Source organism: Equus przewalskii, chromosome 14 (genome assembly GCF_037783145.1).
Source record: "Equus przewalskii isolate Varuska chromosome 14, EquPr2, whole genome shotgun sequence".
NCBI lineage: Eukaryota > Metazoa > Chordata > Mammalia > Perissodactyla > Equidae > Equus > Equus przewalskii.
The window spans coordinates 53921828-53939435 of NC_091844.1; the positions used below are offsets into that span (position 1 = coordinate 53921828).

Sequence of the window (17608 nt, forward strand, 5' to 3'; positions counted from 1 at the left end):
CCACAGGAGACGAGGCTGCCCTGACAAGGTACCTACCTCTAGAAGAGATCCCAAAGCAATTCATCTAAATTCTGGAAAACATCAAACATATACAGTAAAAACAGTCTTAAAACTAAGGAGTCTAGCGGAATATATTTAACAAAAGAAGTGCAAGACTTGTATACTGAAAACTACAAAATACTATCAAAAGAAATGAAAAAAGACTTTAAATAAGTGGAAAGACATTCTGTGTATATGGATCAGAAGACTGAACATTCTTAAAATGGCAGTATTCCCCCAAACTGATGCACAGATTCAATGCCGTCTCTATCAAAACCCCAGCAGGCTTCTTTGCAGAAACTGACAAGCAGATCCTAAAATTCATATGGAAATGCAAAGGACCCAGGATAGCCAAACAATCTTGAAAAAGAAGAACAAAGTTGTAGAACTCGTTTCCCAATTTTAAAACTTACTACAAAGCTACAGTAATCCAGGCAGTGTGGTACTGGCATAAGGACAGACATATAGATCAGTGGAACTGAACTGAGAGTCCAGAAATAAACCCTGACATTTACGATCAATTGATTTTCAGAAGGGTTCCAAGACAATTCAAAGGCGAAAGACTAATCTTTTTTTAAACACATGTTGCTGGCATAACTGGACAGCCACATGCCAAAGAATGAAGTTGGACCCCTCACACTGTATATAAAAATTAACAAAAAATGGATCAGAGACTTAAATGTAAGAGCTAAAACTATGGAACTCTAAGAAGAAAACTTAGGAGTAAGTCTCCATGACCTTGAGTTAGACAATGGTTCTTAAATATGACACTAAAAGCACAAGCAACAAAATAATTAAAGCAGACAAATTGGACATCACAATAATTAAAAATGCTTGTCCTTGAGGGGGCCGGCCCCATGTCCGAGTAAGTTCGCACACTCTGCTTCGGTGGCCCAGGGTTTCGCTGGTTCGGACCCTGGGTACAGACATGGCACCGTTCATCAGGCCACAGTGAGGCGGCATCCCACATGCCACAACTAGAAGGACCCACAACTAAAATATACAACTATGTACTGGGGAGATTTGGGGAGAAAAAGTAGGAAAAAAAAAAGATTGACAACAGTTGTTAGCTCAGGTGCCAATCTTTAAAAAAAAAAATGCTTGTGCTTCAAAAGGCACCATCAAGAAAGTAAAAAGACAACCCACAGAATGGAAGAAAATTATTGCAAATCATGAATGTAGAATATATAAAGAAATCTTACCAGTCAACAATAAAAAAACAAATACAATTTAAAAATGAGTAAAGGATTTGAATGGATATTTCTCCAATGAAGGTATACAAATAAACTATCAGCACATGGAAAGATGCTCAACATCATTAGCCATCAGGGAAATGGGAATCAAAACCACAGTGAGACACCACCTCATACCCACTGGGATGACTATAGTCAAAACACAGACAATAACAAGTGTCAGTGAGGATGTAGAGAAATCGGAACCCTCGTACATTGCTAGTGGGAAAGTAAAATGATGCAGCTCCTTTGGAAAGCAGTTTGGCAGTTTCTCAAATAATTAAACATAGATTATAAATACAGATATATATCATAGACATATAAATAATATTGTATGATTTCATTTATGTGAAATGTCCAGAGTAGGCACATCCATAGAGCCAGAAGGTAGGTGAGTGGTTGCCAGGGCCCAGGAGGAGAAAGGGAGGGGGCTACCAGGAGTGATGCTAAAGGGTATGGGGTTTCTTTTTGGAGTGATGGAAATATTCTGAAATTAGTGGTGATAGTTGCACAACTCTGTGAATATACTAAAACCACTGAATTATACACTTGAAAGGGGTGAATTTTATGGTCTATGAATTATATCTCAATAAAGCTCTTATTTAAAAACAAACTATGGGGTGCAGGTGCCCTCAGTGACTCCAACGTGGCCGCCTGCATCCTTATCATCTGGCTGACATGGTGAGCTGTAGAAGGGAACCCATGCCTCTGTTCTGTTCTGTCCGGTTCTCCTCCCCAACCTCCCTATCTCAGAGCACTACCCTCATAACCGAAATTCCTGCGCACTATCACCAAGGAGCAGCAATAACCAGAACAACAACACAGCTCGTGCTTATTGTGAATTATGCGTTAGGTATTGCTGGAACCTCGGCCACACAGGCCAAGCCCCACCAGCTCTCAGCTGGGTCACCATAGGAAATCTGCAGGGGACACAGAGGGGTCTTCAACGGCTCAGCATGTATCCCTCACAACAGCACTCAAGGCCCGATAGGATCAGCCCCCATCTCACTTTTTGGACCTCAGCTCTCTAACTCTCCCTCATTTCGCTCCAGTGCACTGGTAGGGTTGCCAGATAAAATACAGGACACCCAGTTAAGTTTCAACTTCAGAGAAGCAATGAATAATTTTTTAGTGGAAATATGTCCCAAATATTGCATTACTCATTGTTTGTCTGAAACTAAAATTTAACTAGGTATCCTGTAGTTTTATTTGCTACACCTGGCAGCCCTGCACATTGGCCTCCAGGCCATACCTGAAACACATGAAGCACACCCTGCCCTCGAGAGCTCTGTGTTTGCCCTTCTCTCAGCCTGAAATTCGCTTCCCCCAGATATTCACATGGCTCCCTTTCAAACTTCAGGTTTTGGTTGAAACAGGGCCTCATCAGAGGAGTGTCTCCAGACCAAGTTCTCCCTGGCACGCCCTCACATTTAGCATTCATCACCACCTGACACGGTATATATTTAGTTCATTGAATGCCTTCCCCTTAGTCGACCCGAAACTCCCTCAGGGCAGCGCTTCTTTTATTCACTGATGCATTCCCACTGCTTAGAACAAGGCCTAGCATGGAGCAGACAGTAAGTTAATGTTTATTGAGTGAATATAGAAGTGTTGAGCATGGGTCATCCCATCTAATGGTCCCAAAAGTCCTATGAGACAAATACTGCCATCAAGCATTCTTCATAGATGAGGGATCTGAGACACAGCAAAGCCAAATAACTCACCCAGAAGCCCACTGCAGCCAATGGCGGGACTGGTTCCGACACAGGAGCCAGTCCCCAGAGCCCATGTTCTGGCCCACCTCACTGTAGCAGCCCATCGTTACAGCAGAGGGGCAACTGGGAGCTAAGGCAGCGGGAGTCTCTGTCTCCCTCCCATTTCAATTATTCCGGGTTAGAGGGAGGAAGGAACTATCGACATGTCTCAGTGTCTGTATTTGCATCAGACTCCTTAATCCCAGAATTTAATTACACTACTTGATTTTGCCTGCACAATTATTGTTCAACGTAAAGTGTATCAAATAACCACTTAAGCACCCCTGTAATAGAGAAGTCTATGTGGATGTCTGTACTCACTTTTATTTCTTCTTGAACATCAGAACTGCGGAAATTTAAATCAGGTTGCTCTTTCATAAACTGGTGAAAATAACATTGGTTTCGTACTTCGTCAAAGTGCCAACTGGAGTTTCCATATACGCTTAACTAGCAAACAGAAAATAGCAAATCAGTTACTTAGCACTATTCATATGATGGTATTGCCCACAAAGAAATGATAATTGCCATCCCTGGCCCCATGGAGGCTGAGAGCACAAATCCTCAGAATGTTTCTTCTAGAGAGAGCCCTAGGTAAAATAATTCCCTACAATGCCACCGGCTAGCCTAATCCCCTAGAGACGTGTTTGTGCAGGAGAAGCTGTTCATAACAACCACAACAGCAAAGCAACGCTCTCAAATGCAGGACAAGGGCAACTTCAGGAGCAGATATTTCTAACATATTTTCTTGAACCTGCTGTCCAGGCTCTGGACCCCTGTTTGTGAAGAAAAGCAAATGATGGTCAACTTGGGAGAGAGACACATTCCATTGGTCTTGGAGTTTGAATCCAGATAGAGTGAATATTTAAACTGTGTCCTCCAAAAAGTATTTGAATCATTCACTTAAAAACTCCACTAGCCTTCAGGAAGAAAAGAAATCTAGCCACTTCAAGTGTTGGTATCCAGCAGCATCCGACACTGGTGCTGACATCCGTGGCTCCACAGCATGACTCTCCTGGTTGACCCTCTCACATCCCTTGCCACTCTCTCAGTCTACTCTGAGGTTCCCTAAATGTGACAGTTCCTCAGGGCTCAACTTGGGCCATTTGTCCACCTCCAGCTAAAGAGAACATCTGGACAACACTCAGAAACCGAGGGATTTTATCTAATCTTTTTCTTTTGAGTTGGAAGACCTAGTCACCCTGGGTCCGCATTTCCATGGCAACAACCGGCTGAAGCTAAGTAGTAGCTGCTGCCTTTCGAGGAAACACACCCTCATCAGCTCACCTCATGGCCCACCTGGACACAAACCAGGATACGATATTTACAGCATATATAAACCAAGAAAATACCGGTATCCAGAATACAAAAAGAACTCCACAAATCTACTTCAAAAGGACAAACTATCTGACAAAAAATGGGAGAAAGAAACAAAAAACAGATGTTTCACAGAAATGGAAGCTCAAGTGAATAAACGTATGAAAAGATGTTCAACATCATTAGTAATTAGGTACAGATAAAATTAAGACTTCAATGTGATAACAATTTATGTTCACTTGGTAAAAATTACAGTCTGGCAATGCCAGCAATTCATGAAAATGTGAATTTTTTATACTGCTGTTGGGGATATAAATTGATATCCCCACTTTGATAATCAATTTGGCATTATCTTGTAGAGTTGAGCATGTGGTATCCTGCACCCAGCAATTTCACTCCATTTAATTTCACTTTCATTTACTCTTAAGAAGCTCATCACATGCGCCCCAGGAGAAATAGATTAATGAGAACGTTTACAACATCATTAGTAATAGTAAAAAAAACTAGCAAGAACCCAACCACCCATCAGCTGAAGGGTGGATAAGTAAATCATGGAATATTCAAACAATGGAATATTATACAACAGTGAAAATGTATGGGCCACGGTTACCAGAAACTACATGAATGAGTATTAAAACCAATGAGTGAAAAAAAGCTACTTACAGAAGACTACATGTAGCATGCACTTCATGAAGTTCAAAACAGGAGAAACTAAATAAATTTTTTTTTTAAATGTAGCATATGTAGGATAGGCAAAAACAAAAAGCAGGGACAAAGAAAATCCCAAAATTCAAGGTAGTAGTTACCTCTGAGAGGAGGCATAGGGAGGGACAGGCAGGAGCCCCCAGTGGTTTCAGCAGTGCTAGTTATGTTCAAGGTCTTAATTTGGGGATGGGTTCACTGATGTTCACTATATTATTATCTTCCCCAGCTTAGGAATATATTACGTATATATTTAAATAGTTTTATTCAGGTACAACTGAATACAATAAACTACGCATATTTAAAGCATACATTGTGATCAGTTTTGACATATGAACCTCTCACCACAATCAAAATCGTGAACAGGCCCATTCTTTGTGATCCCTAATCCCACTCTCCCATTCCTCTCCATCTCTCTCCCATCCCTAAACAACAACTAGTCTACTTCCTGCCATTATAGGTTAAGCTTGCATTTTCTAGAATTTCATGTACATGTAATCATGTAGCGTGTTTTTTTGGTCTGGACTCTTTCACTCGTCAGAGTTACTATGAGATTCATCCATGTTGCTGCGTGATTCAATAGTTCACCCCCTTTGATTGCTGAGTAGCGTTCCATTGTATGGTTAAACCACCAGGTGTTTATACATCTATCATATATTTTTTTAATGTATCAACTATTACATTTTTTAAAAATCACACAACTTTGGCTACAGTGGAGAATTGATGGAAGGATGGAAAAACTGGATGCCAAAAGAGGCAGCTGTTACAGTCCCCTAGGCAAGAGATGATATGGTTTCAACTACGGGTGGCAATTTTTGAAAGCAGACTGTGGAGTTGGACTGACTAGATCCAGTCCTCAGCCCTTTCATTTACTAGCTTTGTGACCTTGGGCAAAGTACATAACATTTCTTTGTCTCAGTCTGCTCATCTGCAAAACAGAAATTAAAACCTAGCTCATAGGGTTGTAGGGTAGATTAAATGAATTAATAAATAAAAAACACTTAGTACAGAGCCTGGCACATGGTAAGTATTTAGGAAATGTTTGCTAATTTCAGTATCATTTTAACAAGTGGGTAGGTTGGGAAAAAGAAAACTTATGGAGGTAAAACTGCCAGGACTTGCTGGTGACCCGTTCACCAGGCTGCATTTTGGGACCATTCGCTGAACCTGGGATACGGGAGGCTGGGAAGAGAAGATCTCACAGATGGCTTTGATACGTGTCAATTTTGAATACCCTTGGTCATCTAAAAGTTGATGCCCAGGAGCCAGCCTGCTTAAATGTTCATGGAGAAGGTCAAGAAGAGAGAAGGAGAGAGCGGAGTGGGAGGAGATGATCCAGAGTAAAAGGCTCCACAGAAAGCAGGAGAGAAAATGAACCAGAGCAGGTGGAAGGACTGACCTGGGACAGGAATAGAGTTGCCAGATAAAATACAAGACATCCAGTTAAATCTGAATTTCAGATAAACAATGAATAATTATTTATATGAGTATGGTTCATGTAATATTTTATACTAAGAAATTATGCATTGTTTATCTAAAATTCAGATTTCATCAGGCTTCCTGAATTTTTATCTGTAAATCTGGTAACCCCCAGCCAGGAGGGACATGGTTTCTGCTGTAAAAGAAGTGAACCGGAAGAGGGCGGGAGTGGGGACAGGCAGGTTTGATGGCTTCTATTCTCTCTTTGAAGTAGAGTTTGCTGCTGAGAGTGATAAGACGGGGAGGAGGTAGGTAGGATATTTGAAGAGGAGGAAGGGCGTGTTGATCAAGTGGATTTGGTCAAATTCCCAGGAAGACTCTGGACGGCTCAGTTCAAACGGGGATAATGAGTGTGTGATGCCTCCAGAGCCTCAGATGCCAAGGTTCAGGCAGACAAGTAGATGGTAGGGTTCATTTATGGCTAAGGTTTTGTTGGACAAGGGAGTCAAAAAGTCAGAAAGGCAAAGGGGTCTGGAAAGTAGCAACACAGTTACTGAACTAATGGGATCTGGAGTCTAAGTTAGACAGGGTGGGAAGGAGGGCAGGAGAGGCTAACAGAGACTATAGCTTTTAATTTGCTAGAACACATCAGCTCTACACTGAAATCAGAAATCCAAATGACATTAGGAGGCTTGGGTACCTTATTTCTATTTCTTTGGGAAACTTTTTCCCCTTCCAGTAAACTATACCAATTAATTTTTTCCTTAAAAGGACTTTATAAACAATCAGTTTAATCCCTGGAGATCTGCCCATTTTCACTTTGTAAATCAGGCAAGTTGGCACTTACCCAGTTGTTGGGTGGTTTGGTTATACCATTTTCCTGAGTACAGTCATGCCAGATATAATAATCCGTATATTTCCCTGTCCGGGTCCGACTCAACTGAAACCAAGGATGTTTATCACTCGTGTGGTTTGGTATGAAATCAATTATTAATTTTAAACCTAATAAGTGAAAACATTTCAAATGTTAGGAAAAGATTCTATTAGAATAATAGATGACAGTTAAGGAAAAAACGCTTTAAGTAAGCATTTGGAGAAATGCTTTCCCCAGCCTCCACCCGCATCCCATTCATCTTCCACTCAATTTACCTTTATCATGTATGGCTGCAAGCAGATTCTCAAAATCTTCCATTGTTCCAAAAATGGGATCGATGTCTCGGAAATCTTCAACACCATGTCGGAAATCTTTAAGGGATGATTTATAAAATGAAGTAATCCAAATAGTTTTTATATTTAAAGTTGCGATGTAGTCCAGTTTATCTTGAATACCTGAAGAAAAAAGTCAAGGCCATGAAAAATAAGTAATTTGGTTTTTAAGTTGAAGGATTAAAAGTAAAAGGAACATGGCTGAGATTGAAATATTTATACTGAGACAGAAATATTTGGAATTTTGTTGAATTTGAGTGAAATTCAAATAGCAAGGTCTAGTTCTATAAACAGTAAGAAATTAGTCTTTTAGCAATAACCTTTGACCTTTAACATAGATGCATAACATTAAAAAATCTGGGGCCGGCCAGGTGGCACAGCGGGTAAGTTCACACACTCAGCTTTGGCAGCCCTGCATTCGCTAGTTTGGATTCTAGGCATGGACCTATGCACCGTTCATCAAGCCATGCTGTGGCAGGCATCCCACATATAAAATGGAGGAAGGTGGGCACGGATGATAGCTCAGGGCCAGTCTTCCTCAAAAAAAAGAGATCTATCTGTGGCTTGTTCATATTTTCTATTTCAAGCCAAGAAGACAGTATTGTTAATTTATTCTCCACATGGTTTTTGAGCCTAATCTAGGCCAGGTGATGGGCTGAGTGCCAAGGTACAAAGAATAATACATGGCCCCTGATGGGCACACGATCTAAGTTGCACTGTCCAGTGTAACAGCCACTCGCCACATGTGGCTTTGAGCACTTGCAGTGTGACTAGTCTAAACCAAGATGTGCCATAAATGTGAAACATTGGACTTTGAAGACTCAGTATGAAAAGAAAGACTGTAAAATATCTTAACATTTTGATATTGATTATATGTTGACATGATATATTGGATATATTGGATTAAACAAAATATATTATTAAAATTAATTTCACGTTTCTTTTTTACTTTTTTTAATGTGGCTCCTACAAAACTTACAATTATATACGTGATTCACATTTTATTTCCTTCGGACAGTGCTGAAGCCAAGAATTTATACAAAACAGAATTCTAGACTTGGCTGAGATACCGGAATGAAACTTTGATCTTGGAATTTTGCAGGATAGTTAGCAGATAGTGTGTTTTTTGCTCCTAGTTCAGAGCCCTAAATGCAGATTCAGAGACTTGAGTCTGGTATTCAACCTCCAGTAACTTTCTGTGGGACCCTATGCGGCTTCCTACAGTCAGAGCTTGTCAGAGGGCACACAGCAGACTGGAGGTCACTGAGACCAAAGCACAGAGCTCTTCCCCTCTATCAGGCTGCTTACTTTTGCTCTCTTTGTACCTCACTTCCCCCATATGGGTGGCTGTGAGACCCCACAGAGTGTCAACTGGCAACAAAAGGATTTTTATTTAAGTCAGAACAACAGTACAATATAGCTTAAGAACAGGCACAAAGGAACAGGATGATAAAAACAAAGGGACTGGACAGTCACAAGTAAACAGGGGATCCCAGATCCACATTCAGAGGACAGAAGGCAGCCACCAAAAACTGAAACCCGGAAGGGATTCTTCAGATATTGACAACAAAATCCCGAGGACCTCAACGACAAATACCTGTCCATTACAGGAAGCAGCCAGTCCCTCCAGGAGAAGTTACTGGAAACGACAAGAGCTAAGTAGAAGCTGCCCCACGTCTAGGGAATTTAGGGTTATCTGGAAGGAGATTACAAGGGAGGGCCAGGAAGTGAGGAGTGTACCTTGGAGTTTAGGGATTCTAGCTCTATTCCATCAAAAAATCACTTTCGTGAAGTGCTTACTGCATAAAAGGCAGCAGGTGCTAGGGCCACGTGGCGCGGCAGGGGTGTGGAAGGGAAGTCACCAGACATGTTCCAAGGCAATATCAGAGGGTACCACAAACACGGTGCAAAGCCCCCCAGGAGCTCAGGGAGGGGAGCAGAGCTCTAATAGGGGGTTACACACAGACTAATGCAGGGCACGGGTTAGAGCTGCACCTGGAAAGACAGACAGTATTTCAATTAGTGAAGATGCAGGAAGATTAAAAAAGAGAGAAAATTGATGTGAGTGTGAAAAAGAAAAGCCTTTTATTAGTTATTAAGGAAAGCTGGAGGTTTCAAGAGTTTATGTGTAAGATTTAAAGTTAGATTAAGCTCATTCCCACTTCCCACACTCTATTAAATCATTCTGTTTTATTTTGTCCAAATCAAATATTTTTATCAAAAATAACCTTGCTATTTATTGTTTCTTATTGTTGCCCTTAACCAGAGTGACCTTATCAACCAGCTGCCCAGGACGGTTCTAGTTTGTGCCTGCCATGAAGCATAATTTTACTTTTTAAAGCATCCCAATTTAAGCAATAAATTATAAGTATGTTTACACATAACTCACTAGGAAATTATTAGCATAACTTCAAAAAGGTAATTCTTTATTATTTTTCTTTACTAATATGAATATTGTTGGGTTTTTTTCTTTTTCTTTCTTTCTTTTTTTTTTTTGGTGAGGAAGATTGGCCCTGAGCTAACATCTCCTGCCAATCTTCTATTTTGTATGTGGGATGCCACCATAGCATGGCTTGATGAGCAATGTGTAGGTCCCTGTCAGGGATCCAAACCCACAAATCCTGGGCCACCAAAGCACAGCGCATAAACTTAACCACTACCCCACTGGGCCAGCCCCCTGAATATTGTTTTAAATAATCCTAATTCAAGTAATGACCAATACACACTGCTATGCTTTTTTTTTCCTTTCCTTCATTTTGCAGGATTTAAACTTTAAAGACTCAGCCTACACCTTTTAAAGACATCAGATAATCAACTATATTTAACCCAATAATCAACTATATCAACTATAAAGATAATCAACTAGAAAGTGCACAGACACAGGCAACATTTCAGGAGGAAACCTGCTCATGTAAGAAGTTAGAACTGATGACCCATTAAGCACAGGCATACTTCATGGGCAATAAATTAAACAACTCTCTGGAGGCTCAAAGGTCTCCAGCAAGTAGCCTTTTGTTCTATGGGAAGAATTACCGGTTCTGTTGAGTGGCTTTTAAAAACACCATAAACAAGGAAAAACTTGGCATGCCAGTCATATTGGAGTGTGCTTACTGCACAACTCAGGAATAATTCATTTTTAAGGATTCAGAGAGCCATAAACCAATGTCATCCTGGCCCAGCCCTAGACTCTTTCCAGGCACACACCTTTTAGATCTCCGTTCCCATCCTTGTCACTGTCCTTGAAAGATCTCGGGTAGATCTGGTACATGGGCCCAGCCTGCCACCAGTCAAGGCACTTTGGAGAGATGGCGATGATGGCTACGGTGGCCCCAGTGAGCACAAGCACGGAAGCCACCGTGAGCCAGAAGATGATCTCCCGGGGCACCCGGTAGCGGGCCTGGTGCGAGAACTGGAATAGCACCTCCTTGGGCATCCCTGCATAGGGCCGGATGTCCTTCAGGTCGGGCTCTGCGGGGCCAAGGATGTGCAGGGCAGTGTGCTGTGGGCTGTCGGCTGGGCTGTCTGGATCCGGGTCCCTCTCTAGGATGTCTTCATTTTGGACAAACCCGTTGTTTGTCTGGCCTCCCTTTATACTCATTCCGATGGAGTCTTTCTTGCTTTTGTCCTCAGCCATGTCTCACGGTCTTACCCCTGCAGAGTGCCTTCCTGAAATACAGAGGTGGGAAGGGAGCTGGCTGAAATGCTTGGCTGTGTTAATGAGCTTTACGTGGTTTATAAATAAACCTGGCTGGACAAAGTCCAGCCAAGGAAGAAAGGGTAAAGGTAAAGGGGGTTATAAAAATATTCTGTTTACACCCCTGAGGCTGATATAGCTAGAGTCACAGCACTGAGGGGGCTCAGACCTGAACTGGTCAAGGGGCTGAGAGGAGGGGAAATGGGAAGAAGAGGCAGGGTTCCACTGCAACTTAAGATGTTACTTGATTGAATAACCAATGTCCACAGCAGCATTATTCACAATAGTCAAAAGGTGGAAACAAGCCAAGTGCCCATTAACAGATGAATAGACAAAGAAAATGCGACATATGAATACAGTGGCATATTACTCAGCTTTAAAAAGGAAGGAAATTCTGACATGCTACAACATGGATGAACCTTGAAAACATTATGCTAAGTGAAAGAAGCCAGACAGAAAAGGACGGATATTGTATCCACTTACACGAGGTGCCTAGACAAATCCATAGAGACAGAGAGTAGAAGGGAGCTTACCGGGGTTGGGAGGAGGCGGCTGCTGGGGAGTTATTTAATGAGGACAGAGGTTACATTTGGGATGATGAAAAAGTTCCGGAGGTGGATGGTGTTGATGGTTGCACAAAGATGTAAATGTACTTAATGCCACTGAACTGCACACTCACAAAAGTTAAAGTAGTAAATTTTATGTTATATATATTTTACCACAATAAAACAATTAGCTTTAAAATTTTTCTTTTAGCAGGGCTGGCCCCGTGGCCGAGTGGTTAAGTTCGTGCGCTCTGCTGCAGGAGGCCCAGTGTTTCGTTGGTTCGAATCCTGGGCCCAGACATGGCACTGCTCATCAAGCCGCGCTGAGGCAGCATCCCACATGCCATAACTAGAAGGACCCACAACGAAAAAGACACACTATGTACCGGGGGGCTTTGGGGAGAAAAAGGAAAAAATAAAATCTTTAAAAAAAAAAAAAATTTTTCTTTTAGCTAGGTATGAGAAAAAGAAACAAATACTGAATTTTGCAAGGGAAAACAGGCTTTTCCGTATCTTTTGTTTTGAAGGTCTCTTCTCTTCCTACAAATCCAAGTTACTGAAGCTAATTTTATCTCAGTTCACGCCAACCCTATAAATATCTATTTACATGCTCAATTCGCCTCCAGGTGTCTTCAGTCTTGTTTGATATTTTCAGAGAAGGAATTGCCTGCCCATTCTTGGACGCACTTTCCAAAGATTGGGGTTGAGGAGGAGAAAGGGTTCCACGTCTAGGGAGTTCAAGTGCTTTCCAATAGTAAACAGTTCTTCACACAAGCACTAAAGAGTTGTTCAATCATTGACAGGTGTAAAATGCAACATTTGCCCCCGTGAGATAACCGCATTAAAGTTAGATGGGCTTTCCTAGAAGATTCTGTAAGCCTTCAAAGAATGTGATGATTCACTGTTCTCATTTAACCAATGACACTTAAACAGCCCTATGAATCATTTGATCAGATAACAAGAAGTTTTTTTCTTTTAAATGTTATTTGCATTCCTGACATTCCTGTTGTTTTGTAAAGTGACATAGCAGCAGTATATGGTACAGAGAAATGAACTATTTGATTTTGAACAAGCTGCTTTTAAAAATGAGTAAATCCCAATACCCAGCTCATTGAATGCATCCAATAAGTGGCATCTCTCATTATTACTAATTATGCATATTGTGTACTTTTTAAAAATCAAAGGAATTTATCTTTTATATCTTGAAATTGCTTTATCTCAAACACATAAGGATAATTTTCACAACAGGAGCTAATTCTTGAAATTCAGTTACTATTTGGGGAAAAAACAGTGTGCAAAAATACCCACAGTTTTAAGATAATTTTAAGTTATAAGAAATAACTTTTAATTATAAATTCTTAAATTCTAAGTGTACAATCATATAAATGCAGAAAAACTCACATCATATCAATATGCTTTCATGACAGAAATGTTCCATTTCAACTTCTCTACATTTTATTTAAAATAACAACAATGCTACTTTGAAATTCCAGAACATATAAACTAGAATCTTTTAAAAAACAATCTGGAATAATTGTTCTGTCTCTGGTGGGAAGTTTTTTTAAACGATAAAAGTAACTACAAAAGAAGATTGCTTGAATTGATTGAAAATTTTTGAATTTATTATATTACAAAACATACTAACTGAAGATCATACGACAAATTGTGAAATATATTGGTAACAAATATGCCAAAGAACTTATGTCTTTAACGTTAAAGGTATGTATATTTTGTTAGACAATATGTATACCTATATGAAATTTCATAATATCAATTTAAAAATATAAATTTTAGTAGAAAACTTGGAAAAAAGAATATAAACAGACATTTCACACCAATCAACTCCCTAATATCAGAGAAATAAACAAGCATTTTCAATCACAATGGCAAAGAACTTCTAAAAGATAATAGTGCCGGCAAGGGTCCAGTGTGAAGTGACATCATAATTCTAGAAAGTAATGTCACAATGTGTATCATGAATTTTAATCCTGCCAGATTTTAAAATAAAAACTCCAGAAAAATAAAGAGTTGATACTAAAGAAGGGATTAAGTCAAAAGATCAACTGAACAGATTGGATTCACCCAAAATAGAGCCCTATACAGAAGGGAATTTAGAATAAGATAAGGCAACATTTCCCATCAGTGAGGAAAGGAAAGATTACTTAGTGAATGATGTTGGACGACTGGATAGCTATTTGGAAAAGAAAATAAAGCTATACAGCTTACCTTATTCCTGACATCAAAATGTTTGTTTGGGTTTTTTTTTAAAGATTTTATTTTTCCTTTTTCTCCCCAAAGCCCCCCAGTACACAGTTGTACATTTCTTTTAGTTGTGGGTCCTTCTAGTTGTGGTATGTGGGATGTTGCCACAGCATGGCTTGATGAGCAGTGCCATGTCCGTGCCCAGGATGTGAACTGGCAAAACCCTGGGCCACCGCAGCAGAGCGCACGAACTTAACCCCTCGGCCACGGGGCTGGCCCCCAAGATAAGTTTTATGTGGATCAGATTTAAAAGTAAAAGTAAAACTGTAAAAATGCTAGACAGAAATTTGTGTATTTTAAAAAAATAATCTTGGAGTTAGAAAGCCTTCCTAAACGTAACACAAAATACAAAACCTAGACCCCATAAAGGAAAAAACTGATAAATTTTATTCCAAAAATTGAAAACAAACAGAACAATCCACAAAGATAAAAGGCAAATGGCAAGCTGGAAGAAAAGATTTTCACAAATATGACAAACTAATTTCCATAATATAGAAATTGATTATACAAATTAACACTGGAAAATAGAAAAATGGACAAAAGATATAAACAGTTGACAGAAAAAAAATACAAGTGGTTAATAAACATGAAATGTAAATTTCACTAAAAATTAAAGACATAGAAATAAAAATAAAAAGGATATACTACATTTAAAGTATAATTTTGGCCAAAATGAGAAAGCTTGATAATACCCAGCATCAACACATCAAAATAGGGAACCAGCACTCTCATACATTTGTGGTGGGAATGTGAGCTAGCGCAGCCTTTGTGGAGAACAATTTAGGAGTATATGTCAAAATTATAAACTGCATAACCTTCAACTCTGCAACTACACTGCTAAAACTTTATCTCAGTGATGTAACCAGTAAGAAATATGTACAAGGATGAACACTGCAACAAAATTGGAAACAATCTAAATATCCATCAATACGGAATTATCTACATAAATTACGACATATTCAGACAATGGAATACCACATAGCTCCTACAAAGAACAAGTTTATTTATCTGTGCTGATAACAAAAAATGTTTAAAATATAGTGTAAAGTGGAAGAACTGTTTTAAAACAGTATGTGCAGTACAATCAGAATGGTGTGGAGGAAAAAAGGTACATGCATGTGTGTGTGCATATTGAATCTTCAGCTAGTGGTTGACTGGAAACTGAGAATAAGAGAAGGATGACAATAATCCTTAGACTTTTACTTTTCACTTGACTCTGACCAACTTAATTGCCCCAGCATATATGACTTTTGTAATAAAGAGAGGGGAGAAAATGTTCATTTCCTTTAACTCAGTAATTCCAGTTCAAAAAAAAATCTATCTTAAGGAAATAACTCAAGACAGGGACAAAAATTTATGTATAATAAAGCTTATTAATTACAGTGTTATTCATAATAGCAAACATTGGAAACAACCAAAGTGTTCAATGATACCAGACTAACTAAATAAATTATTGTACATCCATGTGATAGAATATTAGTCATTGAGCATATTTTCAAAGATTTTTAACGACATGGAAGAAATCCCACATTAGCATGTTGAGTGAGAAAATGCAGGATATAAAGAAATTATCCCAATTATGTGAAAAAAAAATTCATACATGTTTGTAAAGTCCTATTAGAAAACATGTTTAGTGTTTATCTCTGGGTTCTAAAATTATGGGTGACATTCATTTTGTACTTTAAACTTTTTCAGATTTTTCTAATTTTTTTGTAACAAATATGTGTTACTCGTCCATTGGAAAAAAATTATTTAGGGAACCCCGAGTTGAGAGTCTACCTAGAACTTCCCGTCAGGTGGTAAAGTTCCGTATAAGGTGACTCCTAGCAATAGCCACCCAAAATTTATAAACATCCCATATCTAAAAGAAAGAGAAAAAAGCAAACTTCGAAAAGCAGAAAGAAAACATGGATTCACTGAAACACTAGAGGGAAGAGGAAGTGGGCAGTAATCTGGAGAAGATACCTACAAAGCTGAGAATTCCAAGCCAGTACAAAGGTATCGGTATTACTTACTTTCCAGGAGATTTAAAACGAAATATTGATTGTAGAAGCCAAACACACTACTGCTTAAACTTGTAAACACGAATACGGAAGAAGAACACTAAGGAAGCTTTAAGAGCTAACTCAGATAATCAGAACCAAGAATCAGAGATAATAAAGATAAACTCGCTCAATAAACTCAAATTCCAAGTGAGTTACGCAATCACGATAATAGAGCAAAAAAGAATAAAATATCTAGAAAACAGAATAATGAGGAATACCACAGGAGCCAGAAACATCTTGCAGTTATAGAAAGAAACATATAGAAAGCAGCAATCAATGAAAAAAAAAAATACATATATACAATGACTTTCAAAGCCATCATACCATAAAGACTTCTACTCAGCAGCAAACCCACCAAAGTGACACATGGCATGTAACCTGTCAGAATTGTGAACATTTACAATAGAAGAAACATTTTCCATATTTTATTGACCTGTTTACAGCCTCTGTGAGCTAAGGGTAGGATCTGCAGCATAGTCACCTTTAAGCTCCCAGCATCTAGCTCGGTGCCTGATACATTATTAAATGAATAAAAGAATAGTCCCTTAAAAATGGATAGACCTAACCCTATGCCAAAGAAGCAGGAGGCGGAGGAAGAGGAAGAGGAAGAGAAAGAGAAAGTGGAAAGTATACTCTGCACAAAAACATAGATTTTTATCACTTAGTCAAATATTCTTACCTTGGTACAGTTCAATGAGTGAAATTTTAAGTCAGAAGAAGTAAGATTCAAGCCGTGCCTCTACCACTTGCTCTCTGCTCGATCTCAGACAAATCTGCCAGCTTCTTTAAGCCTCTGTTCCCTCACTGTAAAATTTAATTTGGTTCCAGGGTTAATGTTATAAATATAGTCTAAAGCAAAATGGTTTTTAAAACAGTTCCAATTAGAGGGAAACAGAAAAATAGATTTGTCCCAGGAAGAGAGAGAAGTTCAACTTATATAACCATTGAAATGCAAGAATATTTAAACACGTTTTTGCCGGCAGTTAAACTATTTTAAAACATTTTGATAACCAAATGTGACAAAACAAATAGCAAAAGAAATGTTAACAGGACATGAAACTGTGACAAATGTCACAATGAAAATTTACTTTCCTTCACATATAAAGAATTAATGCAAACACATAAAATCAATAGCTAAATTACATTCAATAAAAGATTAAAAGAGGGGGCTGGCCCCGTGGCCGAGTGGTTAAGTTCGCGCTCCGCTGCAGGAGGCCCAGAGTTTCGTTGGTTCGAATCCTGGGCGCGGACGTGGCACCGCTCATCAAGCCATGCTGAGGCAGCGTCCCACATGCCACAACTAGAAGGACCCACAACAAAGAATATACAATTATGTACCGGGGGGCTTTGGGGAGAAAAAGGAAAAAAATAAAATCTTTAAAAAAAAAAAAAGATT

General features: G+C 39.2%; 1 protein-coding gene across 5 annotated transcripts in view; it reads right to left on the reverse strand.

Annotated features, from left to right (window-relative positions):
- The window catches only part of SLC3A1 (solute carrier family 3 member 1), a 47979-nt gene that overhangs the window by 21293 nt on the left and 9078 nt on the right, over positions 1–17608 (reverse strand). For 3 of the 5 annotated variants that reach the window (XM_008515179.2, XM_008515178.2, XM_070572765.1), the window contains 5 exons: positions 16892–17016; positions 10871–11332; positions 7610–7789; positions 7308–7462; positions 3347–3472 (listed from right to left, as the gene is read on the reverse strand). In XM_008515179.2, the coding sequence (XP_008513401.1) occupies positions 3347–3472; positions 7308–7462; positions 7610–7789; positions 10871–11300 (891 nt within the window). In that variant the 5' untranslated portion in view covers positions 11301–11332; positions 16892–17016. Of the gene's footprint in view, positions 1–3346; positions 3473–7307; positions 7463–7609; positions 7790–10870; positions 11377–16182; positions 16308–16891; positions 17017–17608 lie in introns of those variants that run through there. The other 2 variants (XM_008515188.2, XM_008515189.2) reach the window with 2 other exon arrangements.